Below are 24,532 nucleotides of genomic sequence, written 5' to 3'. Positions count from 1 at the left end.
TCCACGGGGGGTAAGAGCTCACCCCCCATAGAAAGAGATGGAACATTTTGAATGTCCCGGGATGCCGGAATGCACAGCCACTCAGTCTTGTCAGGGTTGAGCTGAAGTCTGTTCCTCCCCATCCAGACCCGAACCGCCTCCAGGCAACGGGACAGTGTGTGGGTTTCTTGTTTAAATGATTGAAATCATACTTCATAAATAAAATACTAAAAAGAATAATGTTGGATTAAATCAATCTTTATAAGCTAGTAGCCTGTTTTCAAAATAATTGGGGGGAAGAGAGGCATAAGTATTTACTATACACTATATTACCCATACTGTCTCTGACATTAAAGTTAACATATAATAATAATAATAATAATAAGTTGGAAGGGACATATACTAAACATATACTAAACATAATAAGAAGCCACTGATAGCTTTATCTTCCCTGATTTACTTTATACTGGTAGACATAATTACATCTTTCACAGATAAAATATTTCACTGTTTAACAATGCATGCAAGTAAGGAAATGGTGGACAAATAGTTTTGACTACATTCACAGAAAGATGCAATTCTGTTTTCTCTACCCAACTCATTCCAGGATCTTGAATCAGGTCACATTTCATAAAGACCTCACAAAGTCATACTGAATTAATATGCAACCAAATATTATTCATTCTTTTTAATTTACTCTTTGCCAATTTAAAGCAAGTCCATGTTTTTTTTAAAAAAAGCACCCAAACCTTCAAGCTTTTTGTCATATTTTCTTCAACAAGGTATTTAACTTACTATTCTAACATCAAATGAGCATTTTGACTAAAGAAGCAAACCGGTAACCTTCTGACCCTTTTCAGTAATTTCCTCCCCCCCCACCTTTATTTTTCCCCTTCCTACAATATATTTTAGGATAAAAAGCTCCTAATTTTGCTTAAATTTTGAAACCATTTTTTTGAAGCTCATGATTAAGTTCCCTATATATATTTTTCAAAGTACCTCTGGGTGTTTTACAGTTACTGCTTCTAGGAGCATTGTAAAATTTTAAGTTAACCAGTTCTTTTTGTCCTTCGGACTATGCAAATTTATCACATCAGGCCATTCAGCAGCTCATGGGAAGCCAAACTATAAGCAGCATTGTCTTTTAGCGCCTCCTCCAACTTAGAATGGTTTTAATAAAGAGACTAATCAAGTTGCTTATGTATTATCTATTGGCTAAATTTTGTTTTGTTTTATCTAAAATTTGCCCAATGAGATGACAAAACTGTCAGTTATTTACTATTGGAAAATTAATTGTTCCGTGTTAGGGGAATTTGTCCATATTGGCAAAAAGTTTCCACTAACTGGAAGACCATTGGTTTCTGGGGGGGTTTTCCCACCCAAGTACAGCAATAACTGGATTCCATAAATGCATCTGTACTGTTCTAAATGGATGGAAATAAAAAAGAGAGTAGATATGAAGATTATTATGAACTCTTAATACCAATTGGAATTAATAAATTACTAAGAAATATGTTTTAAAACACATGAAGTATATTTTAAAATATTTTAAAATATATTTCATATGTTTTATAAGAATATATTAAGTTAATAGCATTTCAGGATCTCATGCTGCAGAATTTTAAGAAGAACAGAATAGTGGGACATGCAGTGTTTCATTAGATACATTATTTTATGAAATGAAAGCTCTTCTGTTGAGCATGGTACATAAAGTTTTAAAATTACACTAAATATCCAGAAGATACTGTCGTAATGGCAAGTTCTATTTTTAATCTTTTCAGTAGAAACTGATAATACTACAGCTGTGGCTTCTGATCTTTTAATTGTGGCCTGGCTTACATTCTTATACTGTGGGGCTTAATCGGGGTTTAAATGTCATAGGATTATTTGTCTTTTTGAATTTTAAGTGCTTTACTACTTAGTTCCATGTGGTATCGGTTTGTTCTTGCTGCCTTTTGCATGGTTACAGAATAGTACAGATTTTTATAGTTAAAAAAGACACATTATAAATATTAACTAATTTTGGATTTTGTACATGAGATTTTGCAGAACATCAGAATATTTAGGCTTGAAAACCAGAACTTCACATACACTATCCCAAACCGGACTTTGAATTAACAACTCTGCATGAGTAGTGATGTGCAGCTTTTTGATGCAGAACAGAGAAAATACTTTGGAGAATGGGGTGATTTTTGCTGCACCTTTCTTAAAGAAGATCTACTTTTCCCCAATAACCACATAATTCCAGTAAAGTGTACCTTTGAGATATGGAGGGGCTGTCAGAGTATGACAAGATCATGGCACCTTAGTGCCATCTCTTGAAATTTACACACATATTCCTACATTATAGTGTGGTTACTACGTGAGACCAAGGAAAAGAGATGGTTTCCTTAAGCTACATCACCTTTGAAACATCTCCTCTGCATTGGATCTGAAGAGTAGCACATTTAAATATAGGAGATTGTTTAATGTAGCCATTATCGTAGCCACAGGCATATTCCAACAATGTCAGTTCAGAAGTTCCAAGATTAATGATTGTCCTTGATTTAAGTAACCTTGCCCTATGAGTCAAGGTAATGTTTCATATCTCTGTGAGTTACTATTTAAGTGCATAAAATCATCTATCCTTGTGAGCAATAAAAAGAACAAATGAAGAACCCTCTTCATAAAAAATGTTGTCAAAATATTTTTAATTTAAAATTGTGGGTCAGATTTTGCTTTTTTGTGTTAATAGTCAAATAACCAGTTTTCTTTTTCATCAATTCTCCTGTGTTGAAGTAGTTGGAACGGGGGCAGATATTGATAAGGTTTGTTATACAAAGATTTGTCAAAACCTAGGTCTTAATTCTGTGCTCCTAGAAAAAGGTGGGTACATTCATCAGAAATCATGGACAGGCAAGGTACATAGATTCTAATAATATAGTACCTCTAGTTCATAATGAGCATTATATTGAAATAGAAATCTGGGGTACCTTTATATAAATCTGGATTTCTTTTTAAAATATAATTGACAGTATGCATGTGTGCTCAAAATTACATGCCATTGGTTTTGAAAAGAATTTACTTCCAAAACACCGAAAGGGAGTTTTGCAATCTAAAACCTTTATTTTTTTAAACATAATGGTGGTCCCCTTTAGCTATTTTTGTACATATTCAAAGATCTGTGAATTTGCATATATATATTTAGGTAGTAGAATAATTCTTTAAACATTCATATGCAGAGTAGTTTTTGTGTTTCAGCAACTTTTAATTTTGTTGTATAGTTTGAAAAGGACTTATCATTTTGCTGTATTAGAAAGCCTTTTGTATAAAGTAAAAGGTAAACCCTGTAGTTTAAAATAACATTTTAACTTAATAATGAAGCAAATATATTCTTAGATTGGAAAAAAATGTTAGCATTCTAGAGACAAAAAGCAGAAGTGCTATTGCTCAATTCTTTATAAATGTGTAGGTTTTGTTATGTTTCAGTTGATCAGCTTTTTAGAGTTTGATTAGAATTAAGAATTTCAACTTACTTCTGAAAACAAGAACTTTTAAAGATGTCTTGTAAAAGTAGTGGTTTCTTTTCCCTGCGAGTCTTTCTAAATATTTTGTTTTAACACCTAATCTCATTATGCTTTCTTTGTGTTTAACTTGTATTAAAATCTGTCAGCTATGACTGGTCTCATAAGCACAGTCAGCGGACCAGAATAAGTTAATTATTTACTTGTGTCACTAGTGCTCTTCATCTAATGAAATGCACAGCTGTGTTAGATCTGCAGTTGGACGTCTCGATTCCATTGTTATACAAGTCAGCAAAGGGTAGAAGCTGCTATGATGGAGAGGCCTCTGTTCTTTCTGCTGTTCTGCCTTTCTGTGTCGATTTCATGGATCTTTTATCATTCACTTTCACACAAAACAAACAACACAGTGGCTGTCTGCTATGGGAACCGTCTTGGCATATAAAAGGGTTTCAGTGCCTGAAGTAATTTTAAGTTAGCCCAGATTTAATTTTTCCCTTATAGGTGCCCTTTCAGCGTAATAACACCAAGCAAGGTCCTAGTGAAGGGAAACATGTAAATTTGACCAAAGCTGCCCAATCTGTGTGTAAAAACATAAAATATAGTTGGTATGTGAAGCAGGTGTTGAATACTTGATGTACATAAGAACCAATTATCATGGTAAACATTTCCCTTGTATCTGTATTTATATTTGTGTGTGTGTGTGTGTGTGTGTGTGTGTGTGTAAACATATTTTATTTATATACGTGATACTTGATTTGTTTGCTAGGAAATAGCCAGTTTCCTATCATGGACTATATGCATTTTCCCCATGGCCAGTCATTTTTATACATTAACCATTTATCTATTTGTATTTATTAAATCTCAAGGTAGCTCAGTTGCTCACTTTGAAATGGGGTTTCAACTGTTTTTGACAATTTGATCTTACTGAATGAAAGTGTAAATCATTATTTAATATGAATTAAATTTGATAGACTGCATAGACAGGTTAAGGCAGGGGTGTCAAACTCATTTTCATTGAGGGCTGCATCAGCATTGCGGTTGCCCTCAGGGGGCCGAGTGGGTATGGCCTGGATGGGCGTGGCCTACTGGGTGGGCGTGGCTAGAGTGCATATGGCCTACTGGGTGGGCGTGGCCAGCTCTACATCGTTCGCATCAAGGGTGCCTATGGGGGCCTGGGCAGGAGTGGGACAGATCTGAGGGTCTCTGGCAGAAGGAGGGTCTCTGGGCCAGGGCCAAGGCAGTGGGGGCCGTTCCCTCACTGTTTCCAGGATGGCTTTGCGGGCCGCATGAAACCACTTCGCGGGCCGGATCTGGCCCCCGGGCCTTGTGTTTGACATGTCTGGGTTAAGGTATTAGAGAAGGACTGGATGGCCTTGGTTCCAAGTTCACTCTTAAGCATGGAAGCTCACTTGATTTCCAAGACCAATCTCTGGTCTCAAATCTACCTCCCAAGGTGTCCTGTTGGGAGGTTAAAAATGAAGAGAAATAACCATGTAAACTGCCTTAAGGAAGAAAGACTATCTAATCACTGAATAAAATCTTTAAAAATCTTGTTTCATTATATCTTCCCTACACCCTGTGAGCTTAGTTCCTTGGTTAGTGTTCTGATCAAGCTCAGGATCACTGTACTATCCTTCCTTTCCTTTCAAAAGTAAGGCAATTGGTTGACTAAATTATTTTTATTCAGCTCATTATGACTACTACGTTTTCTCTAGGTTAAGACTTCATGCACGTAGGAATATTTTTGTAGGAAACGTCTTAAAACTATTTTCTAACCTAAAACTTAACATTTGTCTAGTAATCATTCAGGAGAGGAATTGGACTACATTAAAAACATAAAATATGGTATTGATCTGATGTATAGTACGGATTCATTGCTTTTCTTTGAAAGATACACTTTGTTGTAGGAGTCTGTGGACTGATTGTACCTCAGGAAGACATGCCATTTTGTGATTCAGGAATCTGCCCTGATATCATTATGAATCCCCATGGCTTCCCATCACGTATGACGGTATGTAGTGGCATGCATTTATAACTGCATTTCATTTTAATGGACTTTTGTAATGCTAAAATTTTATCTCTTTTTATAGATTTCTCGATTAACAATGTCAATTCCCATATTCTACTTTATTCGTCATAGGGTAGAACAAAGATACAGTCTATTACATGTTTTGAAAGCTTGCGCTTTTCTACATTCTGGAAAAACTGGTTTGCCCAATAATATTTTCCAGGTTTATGCTTATCTGTTGGGGCCCTTATATTCACAAAACAGTAGGCAGATGCTTTAGTGGAAGAATCTGGTAAAAATGAGTCTGTGTCTCTTTTAGTTATTGTCAGCATGAACAAATAGAAATGGACTTGACGCTATATTAAGTAGCCTTTGTTAATTGTCTTCTACCTGATTCAGTTTGTTGCTTATAAAACATTGGTTAAATGTTAGAGGGGACTTGATTGGTCAACCCCGGTTTATAGTTTTGCTTTAGTTCACTGATTCTATGCTTCTTTAAAAAAAATGTTAAAGAGATGTAGCTAATTGTACATCATCATCATAAACTTGAAGAAATACTGTAGCAAGCTCAGTTAGAAAAGAGATTTTCTTGGTTGCATTGCTCAAGGAGAATGGCTAAAGCTGTATGGAAATAGAATAAAAGAATGCAAGATGACTGTTGTTAAATAGGTCAGTTTGGTCTGCCAGTTTGGTCAGACAGAGATTCTGTCTGCATTCACAAAAGGTACACCAAGATCTATTAAGTACAGCACTTCTGTTCTTTGAATAACAAATCTTCCTTTCCATATCACAGATTGCTTGTGGTGAAACACTGTCTCATCTTGTGTTGCACAGGTGGGAAAACTCATTGAACTTCTGGCAGGTAAAGCTGGAGTCTTAGATGGCAGATTTCATTATGGAACAGCATTCGGTGGCAGTAAAGTTAAAGATGTATGCGAAGATCTTGTTCGTTATGGCTATAACTATTTGGGGAAGGATTATGTAACATCTGGCATCACAGGGTAAGAATATCCTAAAAGGGTACTGGGAAATACAGCATCTCCAGTTTTTAATGCAGCTTCATGTGTAGAAGATACATGTAATGATAATGTGTACTAAATTTTATATGAATTATTTCAAAAGAGTTTTTTAACCCATCTCCATATAATCCTGTAAAACAAAACAAAAATCAACTTTTCCTTGTTGGGAAGTCTTATTTGCTAATAATATTTTTCTAATGATGTGTTCAAGGCCCTTGGCAGATGTTTTGTGTGCTCTTAATAGTTTAGTAGCCTTCAATTGTATAAAGTCATATAAAATATAGTATTGGAGGCAGGTGTTAATCAACTGGGGGTTTTTTCCTCTGGAGCTTTTGTCAATTACTGAATCAGTCTGGCAGAGCTGACTGATCTCTGAGATTCCTGCTGTGTTGATTAAACTATCTTCGGAGATGTGGTCTTCAAAGGAATATGAGATGACTTAAGAACAGGACAGAGCCATGTTTATTTATCTTAATTCTGATTTTCAATTTCTTATTCCCTCCTGTTCCAAAACCAAGATACCATTGACGGTAACTTATTCCAGTAACTTATTTAAGATTTTTTTATCTTAAATCAAATTTGGTTTAAAGAAAATAAACTCTTTTTATTTTTTAAAAAGCTGACATGATTTTCCAGATCCAGTGCATCAGGATGTTAAATCTTACTTCAACATACTTAATGAATGTCTGTAATTTGTCTTCATTTGTTAAAAACTGCTTGTTCTCCCTCTTAGCGATTTTCAGTCCCCAGCAACAGGTGGCTTCCTTTTAGTTTAAACAAAATTCTGTTTTAAGGTCTTAAGCTACATTTTTGTGGGATTCCTACCATAGAACTGTGTCACTGATTTGCAGCAATATTGATCAGGAGTTTGAACACTAGATGCTTCCTTCTGAGTTCAGGTTGTCCACCCTGTGTTATACTTCTGTTTACAAATCAGTAAAACAAATCTTTTTTTTTTAAAAAAATAAATTTTATAAGAAAATAGAAGAGTTGATAATCTCAAAAAGGGAAGGATGGAATTTGTACCGCCTCACACAGTCGTGAGGAGAAGGAGGAGGGGCAATTGAATTTGCCCCCATTGCTGCTTCTGCTGTTCCTCTTAGCACTGTTTGCCATTACCCCTGCTATATTTCTCCACTTCTTTTTACTTCTTGTGGCTCCATTTTCAGGGCCTCCACCTTGGTAGGTATGCTAAAAGTCCTTTTCAGGAATTTTCTTCATGTAAAAAAAAAAAAGAACCGAACTAGGGTTTTTTTTCAGATAACAATACAGTATTCACCTTTTACCAGATACTTGCTTTTTCTCTCAATTGAGTGACGGTTATAATTTTGGCTTCTGTGAGGATGGGACTTGGCTAGGATGTAATGAAGGAAAAAAAACAAGTTGCCTGCTATGCAAGATTATTCTGGATGCTGGTTACATGAAAGTTGTGTATTTTTATAAAATTTTGCAATTTTGATATGTATATTTGTACAGTTCATTTCTCTGCTTTTATTTAATCTCCTTCTCAGGGAACCCTTAGAAGCCTATATCTATTTTGGCCCTGTATATTATCAGAAACTGAAGCACATGGTGCTGGATAAGATGCATGCAAGAGCCAGAGGACCCAGAGCAGTTCTTACCAGGTATGAAGGAAACAAGGACACAAATGTACAAAATGAATCACATTTAATGATGGAAAGAAAGCCACTGAATTGAGATTGCTACTATGTTTTAGCTGTTCATACCAGTCCACATTTTTTGCATACGTTCCAAATTGTTTTCAGTGATATTTTACATTGGCGGTGGTTACTATTATTTGTTAGATTCATATCTTCCACTTAAGCTTAATTCCAGTTTTCCCCAGAGAAAAAGAAGGTCTCAGAGTGAGTGTAACTGACCAAGCGCCATCCAGAGAGCTTCAGACTGAGGTTGGACTTGAAGTTGGTTCTCCCCACTTTTAAAAAACTAAACATTACACTGTAGTCTGTTGTTGTTAGTTGCGAAGTCATGTCCGACCCATTGCGACCCCATGGACAATGTTCCTTCAGGCCTTCCTGTGTTCTACCATTTTCTGGAGTCCATTTAAGGCTCACGCCTACTGCTTCAGTGACTCCATCCAGCCACCTCATTCTCTGTCGTCCTCTTCTTCTATTGCCCTCAACCTTTCCCAGCATTAGGCTCTTCTCCAGTGAGTCCTTCCTTCTCATTAGGTGGCCAAAGTATTTGAGTTTCAACTTCAGGATCTGGCCTTCTAAAGAGCAGGGTTGATCTCCTGTAGGACTGACCGGTTTGATCACCTTGCAGTCCAAGGGACTTGCAGGAGTATTCTTCAGCACCATAGTTCAAAGGCTTCAATTCTTTGGCGCTCAGCCTTTCTTATGGTCCAACTTTCACAGCCATACATTGCAACTGGGAAGACCATAGCCTGGCAGGATAATGTCTCTGCTTTTTAGTGTGCTATCTAGATTTGCCATGGTTTTCTTCCCCATGAGCAAGCGTCTTTTCATTTCTTGGCTGCAGTCCCCATCTGTGGTGATCTTGGAGCCCAGGAAAATAAAATCTGTCACTACCTCCATTTCTTCCCCATCTACTTGTCAGGAATTGAGAGGGCCGGATGTCATGATCTTGGTTTTCTTAATGTTTAATTTCAAGCCAACTTTTGCACTCTCCTTCTTCACTCGCAACAAGAGGCTCTTTAGCTCCTCTTCACTTTCTGCCATCAGAGTGGTATCATCTGCATATCTTAGGTTGTTGATATTTCTCCTGGCAATGTAGTCTAGTTCCCTTTAAATAATATATATGCTGAATGAATATTTCCAATAAATAATGCAGAAGAAAGTATTCTGTTTTCCATTATATAGAGGAGATCAGGTGCTGCTTCTATTTCTACTGCTGGATCCTTAGCTAATTGAAGGAAAGACACAATTTATACAGGTAGTCCTCAACTTATGACCACAATTGAGCTCAAAATTTCTCTGGCTAACTGAGGTTTGTTCCATTTTATAATCTCTTTGCCGCTTTTCTTAAGCAAATCACTGCAGTTGTTAAATGAATAATGTGGCCATTAAGCAAATCTGGCTTCCCTTATTGACTTTGCTTGTCAGAAGCCAGCTGAGAGAGAGAGAGAGAGAGACCTTTATTGTCAGTTTTTACTGTGAGCACAATGGCACACATTAAAATTTAGTTGTTCATAGTATACACATACATAACACACATTTAAAACATACTATGTATAGACCTACACCCTTACATATAAGTAACATATAAATATTAATCACTGTCCATATTGAATACATAACAGAAAGAGGAAGCTTTAGACTTCACAAGGTTAATACTGTATGGAATGAAATTGTGACTGAATCTGGATGTTCTGCTTCGGATACCATGGAGCCTCCTTCCAGAAGGTAACAAGAACAGGTCGTGAAGAGGATGAGTAGTGTCCCAGATAATCTTACAGACTTTGCTCAAACAACACTTCTGTGCTATGTCCTGGATGCAAGGGAGGGAACTGCCAATGATCTTTTCAGCCATCCTCACCACTCTCTGCACCGCCTTCCTGTCTGAAGCAGTGATGCTTCTAAACTAGACTATGATGCTGTATGACAGGATGCTCTCGATCGTCCCTCTGTAGAAAGTGGTAAGGATAGAGGAAGGAAAATGTGCTTTTCTCTTGCAACACAGAAAATGCAGGTGCTACTGTGCCCGCTTCACCAGTGTGAAGCCAGCCTACTTGTTAACTGCACACTCAGGAATTTGATGCTGGTAACCATCTCCACAGGTGAATCATTAATGCACAGAGAAGTGTGGCTGTGCCTGCCTTTTCTGAAATTGACAATGATCTCTTTGATTTTTCCAGTATTTAAAACTAGGCTATTTTCCTTACACCAATTCACCAAACCTCAACCTCCTTGCGGTAAGCACCCTCATTGTCCTCATGAATAAGGCCCACTACTGTTGTATCATCTGCGAACTTCACAGTATGGTTGGTGGCAAACCTAGCAAAACAGTCATGGGTCAACAGGGTGAACAGCAGCGGACTTAGGATGCAGCCCTGAAGAGAACCTGTGCTCAAGAAAATGGTGTTAGAAATATTTGTTCCAGCTTGCACATATTGGGGCCTGTTAGTAAGAAAATCAAGAATCCAGTTGCACAAAGGAGTGTTTAAGCCTAAAAGGCCCAGTTTGTCTACTAGGTGCTGGGGAATGATTGTGTTAAATGCCGAACTGAAGTCGACAAACAACAAACGCACATGAGTATTTCTTTCCTCTAAGTGCTTCAAGCTAAGATGGGAGAACAGAAGAAATAACATCCTCCATAGACCGATTTGGTCGGTAAGCAAACTGAAGCGGGTCATATGCTGGCAGGAGACTAGATACAATAATGTCCTTTATCAGCTTCTCCAAGCATTTCATAATGATGGATGTCAGTGCAACCGGACAGTAATCATTGAGGCCTGTAATTGTGGACTTTTTTGGCACTGGCAAGATGATGGCCATCTTAAAACATGATGGGACCACTGCCTGCTGCAGTGAGAGATTGAAAATGTCTGTGAGAACACAAGCCAGTTCATCTGTGCATTGCCTAAGGACATGTCCAGGGATGTTATCTGGGCCTGCTGCTTTCCGAATGTTAACTTTCTGCAGTATTTTCCAGACAGAGGTGACATCAAAGCTAAGCACTTGCTCGTCTATTTGATGCCTCAAATCTTCCAAACAATGTCCTTGCATCCCGATGGAGCCACCTTATAATCCCTAATTGGAAGGTTACAAATTGTGAGCACATGAACCCAGGATAGTGCGTGCGACTGTCATAACTGCATGCCAGTTGCCAAGCACCCGAATTCTGATCACGTGACCATGGGCCATAAGTGTGAAAACCAGTCATAAGTGACTTTTTTCCCACTGCTGTTGTAACTTCAAACGGTCGCTAAAAATGGTTGTAAGTCAAGCATTACCTGCATACGCTATTGCTGATTCATAACTGCATATGCAAGTAGAAATAATAATTACAAACTTCTTAATTTAAAGGCAGCCCACTGAAGGCCGATCCCGTGATGGGGGACTGCGTCTGGGAGAAATGGAAAGAGACTGCTTGATAGGTTATGGAGCCAGCATGCTCTTATTGGAGAGGCTTATGATTTCAAGTGACGCATTTGAAGTAGATGTATGCGGTCAGTGTGGATTACTGGGGTACTCTGGCTGGTAAGTAGAAGTTTGATAGTGTATTTTCTTGTTCCTCATTCATAGCGTGTGGGTGCATGTCTTTAGGATGCACATAACATCATCATAATTTGATATTTGGTTCAGGAAGTAGTTGGGAACTGGAGTTTTCCAAGGCAGGAATGCTGAAAATATAAACAACCACTTACAATGGAAGTCCCAGAAGACCCTGCAGAAGCTGCTATCACAACAGCAATGGCATCAAGCATTAGCCTTTCTGCCTGAAAAATATGAGGACTGTTAAGCATATTTCTAACCTTAGAGACTAAATATTTGTCCCATCGCTGAGCCAGGGTGGGTTTCTTTATAAGCTTTGTGATTAAGGGATAAGCAAATGGATAGTTTAACACACCCAGGCTGATCCTTACTTGGATAACTGCTAAATTCATGGCTCATCAGAAAGTTAATTTGGAGGATGCTGTCTTCCAAGTGACTCCCATGAGATCCATCAGCTCTGGCACGGCAAGCATTCACTGCAGTAATACACTGCAGGGTTCCAAGTACTGGTACAAAGTAAGATTAAGGTTCTGGGTACTGGATGGAATGAGAGTAGTTTAAAGAATGGGTGCAGTGAGTTACGAATTATGTGACCAGAACAGCTGAAGTCTGCCTAGAAACCTAAGGAGTTATGGCCTTAGGCAGATGAAAAGACATCACTATTCACTCCTTACTCCTGGTGGCTGGCTGAACTCCATTCTTTGTACATGAAGCACAATTACACGTTGAGCATTTGCTTACTATGAAGAGTTTGGTATTTAACAGAAGTACTCAGATAAGACAGTCTCCTCCCAAGACCAAAATTGTGGGGCAGTTAGCCAGCAAATGCCCTGACTCCTCCTGAGCAAAATCCATGCCAGGAAATGGTGGTTATTCTCATCAAGAGCTCTCACGGAGAGATGACAAGAAATGAAGCAGAGTGTAACTCACCAATATTTAGGCATTCTGATGGTGCTGAAAATCCAAACTGGTTTCAGAATCCTGATACAGACTGGATATTTCTAAAGTCCAGTCATTGAGTGCATAGAACCAGTGACATTCCCTCCAGGCCAAATGAAACTTGTTTTTGTCAGTAGTCCTAGGTATGGCGTTAGTTTCAAGCTCACAACCCACATATTTATGGGAACATCACAGCGATCACTTTTGTCTCCCTTGGCTATATCCTCTGCCAGACAGCGCAAAACAAAATGCCAGGCAATTACAGGTTTGAAAGGCTTTACTACCATGTTATAAACTTCCTGATAACAGCTGGTAATTGAGTGATTTGCCAGAGGCCAATGTCTTGCCTTCAAATTTGGGTTGTCAGCAGGACAAAGGCAGAGGTTGAAATACAAATGTTGTCTTTTACAGTCCAGGGTATGAACACCAGAGAATTCAACCAGCCAATTGAAATGTCAAGCCAAGGATTTAAATGCACGGCAAGGAACAAGACTAGCAGGAACCCAGGACTGAAGTCAGAAAGTTATTTCAACAGAGGAGCATGACCTGGAGGTGTTGATTAGCTTAATTAGAGGTGTTGCTACTCACCTCAGGTGGTGTGTTGATCTCTGTGTCTCAGCCTTCAGTGCTGCTGCTAGGTTCTTGGACTAGTCTAGTGTCCTGCCAAAATCTAGCTCCTCATTTTGTAAGTTTGATTTCACCTGCTTAGACTCAGTGACTACAGGTGTCTGATTGACTGCTGACACTTCAGGCTGCCACTCTGTCAGGTCTGACTCTTCCACCTCTGATTTAAGGATTCGGTTGGAGATCATAACAGGGGTGGGCAGTTAATTTTCCAAGGGGCTATATGATAAGCCGGGACTGTTGCGGAGGCCTGAAAGAATAGGGCTGTGAAGGCATACATACATAAATGGGGTGGGGGAAATAGCCACCTTCAAAATAAAAACAATGCAGTTGTATTGTGTTCACGACCACACTTATTTATTTTTTATTTCTAATTTCTGATTTACCTCCTTTGGGCCAGACAAGGATAGCCAAAAGGCCAGTTGTGGCCCAAGGGCCTTAAAATGCCCAGGTCTGCCATAGCAGGATGCAAGAGCTATAGAATCACAACTTCATTCTTCATCACTCTTACCTTCATGTCTTTAGAATATCTACTGTAGATGTATTTTGGAAATACATCTGATTCTCTGGACATCTTCCAATACTTAAAGAAAAGGCCTAAACTTGACAGAGATAAAAGAGTCCATTAGTTTAATGTAGGATTTATACTATAAAGTGATTACTGGTATTGCCTGTGCTACAAATAGATTTTTTTTTCCCTGGAAAAGATAGGAGAAGTTAGATCAATGTTCTTTTCTATCTAAAATTTTATTTATTTATTTAAAGATCAGCGTAACTACTCTTCTTGCATATCATAACCCTGAGTAGTTTACAAAACATAAAAAAGCAATAAAAAGCAACAAATCAACATTAAAAACTCCCAGTGTTCTCATATGCAATAGACAACTTTCTTGGCTTCCAGCCACATGCTCTCTCAATTTTTGTGGGAAAAACCGGATCTTCAAGGCTTTTGGGAAGGGTTAGGGTTTCTGCCTGATCTTGAGCAAGAATGTTCCAAACTGCCAGGAAGGCAAGCTGTCTAAGTGTCAAGGTTCCGACAGACAGAGATGAATAAAGCAGAACTCCGAGGCTTCCACTTAAGGCAGACATGTCAAACACAAGGCCCGGAGGCTGGATCCGGCCTGCGAAGTGCTTTCATGTGGCCCATGAAGCCATCCTGGAAACAGGGAACAGCCCCCACTGCCTTGGCCCTGGCCCAGAGACCCTCCTTCTGTCAGAGACCCTAAGATCTGTCCCACTCCTGCCCAGGCCCCATAGGCACCCTTGATGCGAATGATGTAGAGATGGTCACGCCCACCCAGTAGGCCATACGCACTCTAGCCATGCCCATGCAGTAGGCCACGCCTAGCCTGGCCATACCCACCCGGCCCCCTGAGGGCAATTGCAATGCTGATGCGGCCCTCAATAAAATTGAGTTTGACACCCCTGACTTAAGGGAAAATTCAGATTAGATCTCATGAAGAAGGTTGGTTTAATACAAATATATCTTTTGATTGGAGGAGGAGGAAGGTGATGGATGTAAAATGTTGGATGTAGAGGAAAACTTTTTCCCCCCCAAGCAAAGTGTGGAATCAATTCTTCCTTACTGTTTCCATGATTCTCTTTTCACCTGCTTTTTACCAATAGATAGAAAGGGACTTTAAGGACAATCCTTTGCAGCAGGAAAGGACAATGTCTATGAAAAAAAAGTGCTAAGAAGAGAAGCATCTGTAGCAAAATTTTGAAGAATAGAGAATTCCTAGGCTCTTCATCTGAAAAGATATAATAGTTAGCTTGCGGAAAATTAAGAACAGAGATATTATATTCTTTTCATCCAATTCCATCAGGCTTCCTGAAAATAATACAAATAGTATACTTTATTATTTCATGTTGTTTCAAGGGAATTGAATAGAGAAGCACTGAGCCGTTATACAGCCCTCTAAGGCTGAAGCTTCAAGTGATACCATACTTCGGCTCCTCTTGCAGCTATACCCATAAAGATACTGAATTTGGGATAGGAGAATCAGAAGCAGCTCTCTGGCCAGGGAAGCTGACAGGAGCTCTGCTTGTAGGAGAAAAATAAATTCTTCCCTTCTAAACACGTCATTTCTAAACAGATCTTGTCAATTGGATTAAACTTTGGCCTGAGCCACGAAGATGCTCTCTTTCAATTTCTTCACCCTGTTTTTAGGACTGATGCCTGCCTGCTTCTACTGTCCCATTTCCTTAGGCCCTTTTTAAAATTAACTGTGTCCCATCGGTTGGTTCCACTGTCCCTCACTTAGCTATTACAGTGATATCTTGATACTCATCGTTAATTGGTTCAAGGAGGTGCAATGAGTAGCAAAAATGATGAGTACCAAACAAATTTTTCCCATAAGAAATATATTCTGAGTCACAAGGCAGCTGACACCATCGAGTTCCATGAGTATCAAACAAATGAAGAGGACTGGGACAAAATTTTCACATCAAAATGCGTTGAGTACCAAATTCAATGACATCCAAAGCAATTGAGTATCAAGGTACCACTGTATAGTGCCTTGTTCTCAGTTGCAAAAAATGAAGTCGGAGGGAAAGTCTTGTAATGAAATGAATCTCCTACTATAGGCAGTTGCCAAACCAGACTGAGTAATGGATGGCATGGCTGCTGAGAGGCTTATTTTCTGCTTGGTTAGAAACTCATCTATTTATTTTGAGCCTGTTCATAATGGACATAAAATATTCAGGCTTGTGGGAAACTGAAGATGGCAAAGAAACTATTATATAAGCTTTTACATAGTTCTATCCCATTAGTACCAATCTGAACAACCCACATTGTCCTATACAAGCATATTTAAATATTTTAAAAGGACAATCACCTTCAAGTCAAACTTGACTCCTGGTGACTTCTTAGGCATATTAATGCAATTTTCTTGGCAATTGTATAGACGTGGTTTCCCTTTGCTTATTCCATGATATTTTGAAATATTAGTATAGTCTGAAGATCAGGTGGTTTGGGGAAATCTAGATTTAGCTTCTAGCTAGGTTCAAACCTGCTTATCTTTTGGAAATCATGCAACTAAAATAAAAAAAGTTAACTGAACAGATTAAGTGTGCTTATCTTATGTAAAAGAAAACTGATGAATTATTGAAAGAGTTATGAGACATCATCAAATGAAAATTCAAGGGGCAAACATATATTCAGAGCCAGGTATTATCGTGACAAAGAAATACCCAACGTAAAAACCTTGGGCAACAAGAAAGATATGTATTAATGCAGACTGCAAGAAACAAGGAAAAATGATCTCAGTCAAAAATATTAACAAATGGAGGAACATTAGAAAAAAATAAAAATAGGTAATGTTTGAAGAACTTTAGAGAAATCCTAGGAAATTTAATCATATAAGGGGGAGGTATACTCAACAGTAATCTTGTTTGTGAGAGATAATAGAAGCAAACAAGATTAAACAATTGTGGAAATACCAGACAAAAATCAGTCAATTATCCCTGGACCAACTAAATAGGTAGTAGAAACTCATGGGCTTTGGATATGCGACGGAAGAAGATCATGGATTTTTTGAGGGAAGTTTTAGGGAAGGAGGAGGCAACAGATTGGATTGATGGATGAAATCAAAGGAGTTACAGGAAAATGATGCAAAAAAAACTACAGATTAGAGCCAAGTCAAGATGGTGAATGTTCATCCCTGTGATCAATTGGACCTAGTCCTACCTGTTGGCACTAATTAGCTCTTTTATAAAGCCTAAGATCATCAGTTCTGATTCTAGATTTTATTTGTGATTGTGAGAAATAATTACTACAATGAGAAGTTGCATTGAATTAGGGAATAACAGTAAACATTGCATATGATGTGTGTGTGTGTGTGTGTGTGTGTGTGTGTATGTGTAGAGTGTTGTTGTTTTTTTTGATGCACCCTGTCGACCCAAATATGTGATTATGGTGAAAGAGATGAGTAGTAGAACTAAGGTAAAAAGAAGGTAATTGAAAGCCATAAAGGAGATGCTACATACAAATGCAGAAAAACTGCCCACAGCTATGGTAATTTATTGCATGAAAGGATTGCATTTCAAACAGGAAAAACTAAAAAAAAATAATATCTTGGCATTCATTTTGTAGAACATTTAGAAAAGTTGTGAGTTACACTACGTAAATGTGGAAAACATGTTCAAAGGAAGTAATTCTGGTCTTACGCTATTTGATGGCGATCATAACCTATAATTGGGTTTGTTATCTAGTTATTAGGTGATTATGTGCTCTGTCTGTCAATAGTAGAAGCCAAGCAGCTCTTTAATGAGCAACACAATAGAAGCTAGGCAATTATAGCAACTCCAGACCTCTAAAAAGGCCTTTGCCAATAAGTCCAGCTTTAGTGAGGAGTTGCTGTATAAATTAGCATGCCTTGGGAAAACAGTAGGGAAGACAGAAAAGGAAAATATTGGATGGAGGGGTACAGCCTGGAATTAGGAATCAGAAAAGTGTTTCAAGCAAACTTGGTGCTTGGTGCTTCCAGTAGTACTTGGATTGAATGGCCTTCCGATTGAAACTGTTAAACAAATGGCAACACAATATTGAAAATTCAGCAAATGTTAAAATAGCTAGATTTAATTTTATTGCTAAATTATAAAAGAGAAGTTATTTCTAGTGTTGAACTGCTTTTTCAATATATGTTGTTTATTCAGAGAATGCTTCTTTAAAGATACAGCAACCCATAGATAAACTCTTTATGCATGGAGATTCTGAATGCATTAGTTATTTGGAAAATTACAACATAAGAGATTTATTTATTTATTTATTTATTTATTTATTTATTTATTTATTTATTTATTTATTTATTTATTTATTTATTTATTTATTTATTTATTTATTGGGCTTGTATGCCGCCCTATCTCCCGAAGGACTCAGGGCGGCTAACAACAATAAAAACAGCAATACAAAAGTTAAAAGAGATTAAATAAACAGCCCCAAAATAAATTAACTAAACAATTAAAAATTAAAACATTTTAAAAACCCATCATCAATCCAGGTCAGCCTGATGAAAAAGGAAAGTTTTGAGGTCGCGGCGAAAGGACCGGAGATCCTTAAAACTGTATGCTCAGTCTAGAGCAGGGGTAGAGAACCTTGGCTCTTTTATGACTTGTGGACTTCAACTCTCAGAATTCCTGAGCCAGCCATAGGAGTTGAAGTCCACAAGACATAAAAGAGCCAAGGTTCCCCACCCCTAGTCTAGAGCTTATCAGTTGTTTGCATGTATCATGGCAGTAAAAGCAATAGAATTGTAATGTGTTAAGTGGCGTTCCAGTATTTCACTTACAGCGAATCTTTAAACATTACATTACACAAATTGGGGTAGTGTCTTTTCAGATGTTGGGTTCTTGTGTCATTTGAGCTAGGTTGTTTTTCTGTGGACATTTCACTATCATCATTAACAATGGACTAAGAACCCAACAACTCCTGAAATTCCCAGTAAATCAATTCAGTGCTGACTAAAGACTACGTGCTATAGTCCATTCATGCAGAAGAGAGCAGGTTGAGGAAAGTTGTTTTATGGCAACCAAGCTTAATAATGTATGCTAAATAAACATTCTTCCTTTGCTTGTTCCACTATCATTTCCTTCTTTCCTTGGCATATGCAAAACTTATATTTGGAACTCTTTGTGTTTGTGTTAAAGTGTAAAATATAAAAAACATGCATATTTTATAAAACTTCAGAAACACATTTTATACTTTTTTATACTGCTTTACAGTTAAGTATAGAATAAAAATATGATTTTAGATGAACAATAGGTGTCAAGGGAATATCTCAGCCCTTTGTAGTCATCCAATATGCAAAATTTATCAGTAAGAATAATATATAGAAAGATCATCTTAGAATCTGTCCTACCATGAGCAAAAAACACATAGTTTTGGGTCTCTTCATTTTCCAGAAAAGCAACAAAATGAGTGCTTGTGGTAAAGGTGGTTCACATTTTTTTTAAAAAGCTTCAGTTTATATTTGTTCTTGACAAGTATACTGGCAACATGTAAGTTAAGATTAAGCCATCTTATGTTGCAAGGCCTCGTGTGGTCCCCAGCCCTTTGGGAGAAGGATAAACTGCCACTATCTCTTATTGCCAAAGATTAATCACATAATTTCGGTTCATTTTGAAGTAGGAAAAAATTAAAAATTGTGGCTAGGTTATAACATGGGCTTAATGTAGTTTTAAGAAAGGACAAAAGAAAAGAAAAAAATAAGAAAAAAATCCAGAAAATCTGGTTCTGTACATTTTTCATCGCCCCACCTACAAAATATTACACAGGACCTCTGGTTATCAAGAGGGTAGTCATTCCTGTTCTACACAGAGTCGAAGTATTTGTACAACATCTCTTCACCAGCTCTTAATTGTTGGTTAATTTTGGTCTTGATTTTAAATTAAGTGTTTTTTATATTGTGTTTTGTATTTTAGTAATTGTTAGCTGTATTGAAACATAGCTATGTCATACCTCTAGGCAGTGCTCTCTGAGATTATTTTTTAGATTGTCACTTTCAGGCATGCCTTCTTATTTTGTCACCCAAAGAGTAATTTTAATCTCGTTGTACACATTGGTGAATAACATTCAATAAATCTTCCTTCTCCCCTTAAAACTTTGTTTTGAAACTGTCCCTAAAAATGATGAGTGAAACCCTGGTGGCTGAATTAGTGAGCTTTTTAGATAGGCATTATCGGGGGGGGGGGGGGGTATTGTTATTGTTGATGGGCTTCAGAGTATTGTTCTTTCCTCTCTGCTCTAGCAAATACAGTTTGGGCCATTCATTGGTGCACAAATTAAGATTGAAGGGAAATCTCATTCTTCACCCCTAAATTGGAATACTATAATTAACATTTCTGTGCCACTGACTGAGAGTTTCCTTGGTAATGGAGAACTGCAGCTGAGGCTCTCACATCACTTAAAGGACGCCACCAATATGTTAGCACATCCGTGTCCATTAAATGTTACCATAGGTCGATTAACAGTAGTTGTGAAGGGGGAGAAGTGAGTTCAACATTCAAAGTGATCCATCCTAAAAGTTAGAATTGGCTAATTTCAACTAATGTGTATTTAAATGTATAAAAATTGTAGTATCCTAAAAGGAATACCTTCAAAAAGATTTATTGCATCATAGACAGCATGATCTGATCACAAATTCCCAATATACAGGAGAACTACCTCAACTATATACAGTAACATGCAAGAGAACTATTTCAACACCTGAGATTATCAGATTCTTTTTTTCCAAGCCACATAATGTCATAATGTCCATTAGTGCAATATCCCTTTGGTCCATCAAGTCTTAAATCTCTTGCCTAAATTTTCTGAATGTCTTGGAATGTAATAGCATCTCTTCAAATTTTGGCGAAATTTAAAATGGCGGAGTTACTGGAATGCGACCACTATAGTTTATGATGACCTCAGAGTACAAAGGTGCCCACAATCAATCTAAAAGTTAATCAGCCTTGACAGTAAATCAATATCTAGCTTCTATTGTCTACTAATATTGTTTATTTATAGATGAACCTTCCTTTGTTTTTTTAAACTTCTCATGGTTTAAAATAATATAAAAACCTAAGTTTTGAATGAATCTCAGTAATTGCCCCAAGACTGCTTTTTCCAAAAGGCAACTGGGCTTTTTTTTTGGGGGGGGGGGGTTTCTCTGAAAACATTTTGCTTCTCATCCAAGAATCATCTTCAGTTCTTGGATGAGAAGTAAAACATTTTCAAAGCAAAAACCAAGAAAGTCCAGTTGTCTTTTGGAAAAGGCACCTTTAGGACAACCATGACCTGGATGATTAAGAATCTCCATAGATGTTTCACTAATAGCTGATTTTGTGTAATGTATTTATACAGATTGTGCATCATTATATCCAATTCTTACATTAACAGGATGTAGAATTTAATCTCACCTGCTATATATTTCAGCTTAGTTGCTGTGGCATCAGAGAATATCTTAATGTTCCATTTGTTTTTGGGGATGGGGGAAAGTAGCTAGAATGTTTCACTTTGAAGAATGTGGGTGGCAGCATTTGGGGTGGAAAGCTTGAACTTCATATATTAAGTTGAACTAGTCCAATAAATAAGTATCTAGTTAACACAAATTGACATACTCCTTTGTCTCTAATAATGGGTTTTAAGAGTGGAAGACTGCAAGGGCCAGGCAACTTTACTATGGCTAGCAACTGCCACCCTTTTTTCCAGCACTTGAGAACCACTGTAAGATCAAATAATTCATGATAGTATATTTGAGGATTATGACTTTTGATGTGGGATTTTTGAGCAGGGATAAGAATTAATTTCATTTTTTAAGCCTAGAACTTAAAGCATAGGACATTAAAGTAATCCTTTAGGCAGCAGGAAATTATAATATTGAATTGGGGAGATGATTCTGCAGGGACATCTTGGGGAGTTTAGACACCATTTTATCTTTTTTTAGAACCATAGAGTTGGAAGGGACTTTGGAGATTTTCTAGTACAACCCTTACCCAGGGCAGGACTTCTTATTCTGTCTCTGACAAATGGTTGTCCAATCTTTTCTTGAAAACCTCCAGCAATGGAGCACCCACATCTTTGGGAGGCAAACTGTTCCACTGACTAATTGTTCACACAGTTGTAATATTCCATAGATAGTCTGTCCTCTGTGGCATGTAATATACATACAAACTTTAGCTCTGCTACTAAATTGTCTGTCCTGCAAAATATTTACATAATTGTAGTTTTTTTAATGTAAATTCTAAGAGATTCTTATTATTATTTAACAAGAGAGCCAGTTTGGAAAGCCAAGAATGAAAAGAGCTCTTTTATGGAATGGAGCCATAAAACCAAATTTCATTTGTTTAAACTTTTGTGGAAAATTCCTTTACTTGTTGATTTATGGGTACATTTATTAAGGCCATTGTTCCCCATGTAACTTGCCTTTTATTGCTATTGTGCTGGGAATCACGTGACATAAAAAGAAAGTAATTTTAAGGAAATGTCAAATGGCTGTGGTGCTTGTGATGTGTTTGTATGATGTGTGAGGAAAAAAACACCTGATTTTTTTCCTGTCTTTTAGGTGCCATTACTGCAAATCTTCATGCCATGTCTCCTCTCTGCGTATACCATATGCATGTAAGCTTCTCTTCCAAGAGCTTCAATCTATGAACATTATACCCAGATTAAAATTGGCCAAGTACAATGAATAAACAAATGACAAGCAAAGAAAGAAGAAGCAGGCGGAAGTGTAATCCGAACAGGTTTAAGTGGAAGTGCTAAACCACATAGGCCACAAGTTCCCTTTGGTTTTCTTTTCCCTCTTTGGCTGGGAAACAGTCCTCAAGAGAATGTTAGAAGCTGTGTTCATCCTTGACAAACAGCTAGAGGTTTTGTATAGAAGATGGAAAAGGGAATAGATGCAGCATCGTGGTATCCTTTGAACTGTGTGGAAGCACTACAGATCAACCATTTGTAGCAGAACAAGCAACATAAATACAAACGTATATAAATAAACATTTGGAATAGCAATACACTGTTAAAAATGAAGTTTAAAGGACCAACTTTTGATATTTTGGTCACTGAAACATAGTTTGTAATAAGTGGAAGTTATTTTCCCATACCAAGTATAGTGTTTTTTTTAATGTTATTCACTGAGATTGTAAATTAATAAAAACTTAAAAGATATTACCTAATTTTGATTTTGGTGGCCAACTGTCTTATGTGTCTGTGGCATAACAATATTACTAATAATAGTAAACTGGATTGAGGCAGCCACCTGTTGTAAAATAGGTTGCCCTTTCTTGTCTGTGGTCTCTAGAATACATATTCGGAGATTCAGAAATATATAGTTGTAGAATTTTAATCCTAAAGGAATCCTAAGATAGCCTGAATCAGAGGGTGCTTCCAATTGCACTCGCAATTTTGGGAGGCTGGGGATAGAAGAATTCCAAATAAGCATGAGCTATAATGTGTTCAGCCACTGTAACAAACACTTGTCTTGGAAGACAGCATTGAACACACCTACTGGGAAATAGTCCTGGAGAAACATGTTATTTTCTGTTTTCTGATTTAGAGTCAAGAAGATGTGGCTATGCAAAATTAAAACTGCAAATAATGTACACTTCCAGACACTTAAACAGTTCATTCTTTTTTTAAATGGCATCTGTTGTTAGGACTTCTAACTATCCATCTTTAAAATTTCCTTTTTACGAACCTGTAGCTCCTATTTGGGGTAAAGTCAGGATAACTGGATGGAACTGAGCATTTACTGGCTGGATACCCTTCCTGACACCTTCACACAGTTCACAGCAGATTTTTTTTTCTTTGCACCTAGGAGAAAAGCATCTGCTGCTATCTAGGATTGAACTCCCAACCTCTAGTGGGAGGTGTGTGTCTTCACCACTAAGCCACCACATCACTCTATTAATATAATGTTATATTAATTCTAAGGAATACTCTGCTTTCCTGGCACAAAAATGACAATTTGTTGAGAACAAAATACTTTCCCTTTTTGAGATAGTACATTTGCAGTTCTGAGCTCAGTTTGGATTGTGATTCCTTAAAGTAGTGGTATCAGAAATACTTCTCACCTTCTCAGGTTGCTAATAATGTCAGGAGCAAGATGTTACAGTCTTGAGGTGTAGTGCAGCTATGCCAAAAGATGGGGGTTTTTATACTACAGTACAGTGTTTCTCATCCTTGGCAGCTTAAAAATGTGTGGACTGGATGTGGATCTCAGTTCAGTAATTTTATCTTTGATAAAGCTATAATGGTCTGAAGAATACATCATACTGTTGCACCATTCATATAAATGAAGTATGGTATGCAAAAGTGACTACAGGAATTTGTTATTCTCTCTTCAGCTTATCATCTTCCATTGTAAGCAAGAGCATCATCTGATATGCTCTTCAAGTGAAGGCAGTGCTAGTCCAACTGCAATGCTAAATATATTTCATACCTACTCTATTCAAGATTCAATGTGTTGTTAGAAGTGATGCCTACCATCACTTAAAGGGTCATTTAAAATTCAGAAGTATCCTAAAATATCATATCCATTTTATAATGGAAAGAAGTTATATAAAACGTGTCAATGGATTCTATGAGCCTACCTTGTAAGTAATATCAATGTTCTTTGCTAAAAGGAAGGTAGAAAAACAAACTTCTGAATGCCAAGGAAGATGTAGTAATAGAAGTAAAGTTCCTCTAAAAGGAGCAGAATATAGAATCATAGGGCTGGAAGGGATTCTGAAGGTCTGCTCGGGACAGGAGACCTTATACTATCTTGGTCCAATGGTTGTTCG

At 37.5% G+C, this 24,532-nt stretch overlaps 1 protein-coding gene across 1 annotated transcript in view; it reads left to right on the top strand.

The window, feature by feature from the left end:
• POLR3B (RNA polymerase III subunit B) overlaps positions 1 to 22,924 on the top strand; it is a 66,471-nt gene extending 43,547 nt beyond the window's left edge. Inside the window, exons 24-28 of the mRNA XM_083366411.1 lie at positions 5,390 to 5,493; positions 6,325 to 6,491; positions 8,021 to 8,134; positions 11,519 to 11,692; positions 22,312 to 22,924. Coding sequence (XP_083222537.1) covers positions 5,390 to 5,493; positions 6,325 to 6,491; positions 8,021 to 8,134; positions 11,519 to 11,692; positions 22,312 to 22,441 — 689 coding nt within the window. The 3' untranslated portion in view covers positions 22,442 to 22,924. The remainder of the gene's footprint in view (positions 1 to 5,389; positions 5,494 to 6,324; positions 6,492 to 8,020; positions 8,135 to 11,518; positions 11,693 to 22,311) is intronic.
• The last annotated feature ends 1,608 nt before the right edge of the window (positions 22,925 to 24,532 follow it).

The sequence above is a fragment of the Vipera ursinii genome (assembly GCF_947247035.1).
Source record: "Vipera ursinii genome assembly, chromosome: 6".
In the NCBI taxonomy this organism is placed as follows: domain Eukaryota; kingdom Metazoa; phylum Chordata; class Lepidosauria; order Squamata; family Viperidae; genus Vipera; species Vipera ursinii.
This window is presented reverse-complemented; position numbering and strand designations above follow the sequence as displayed.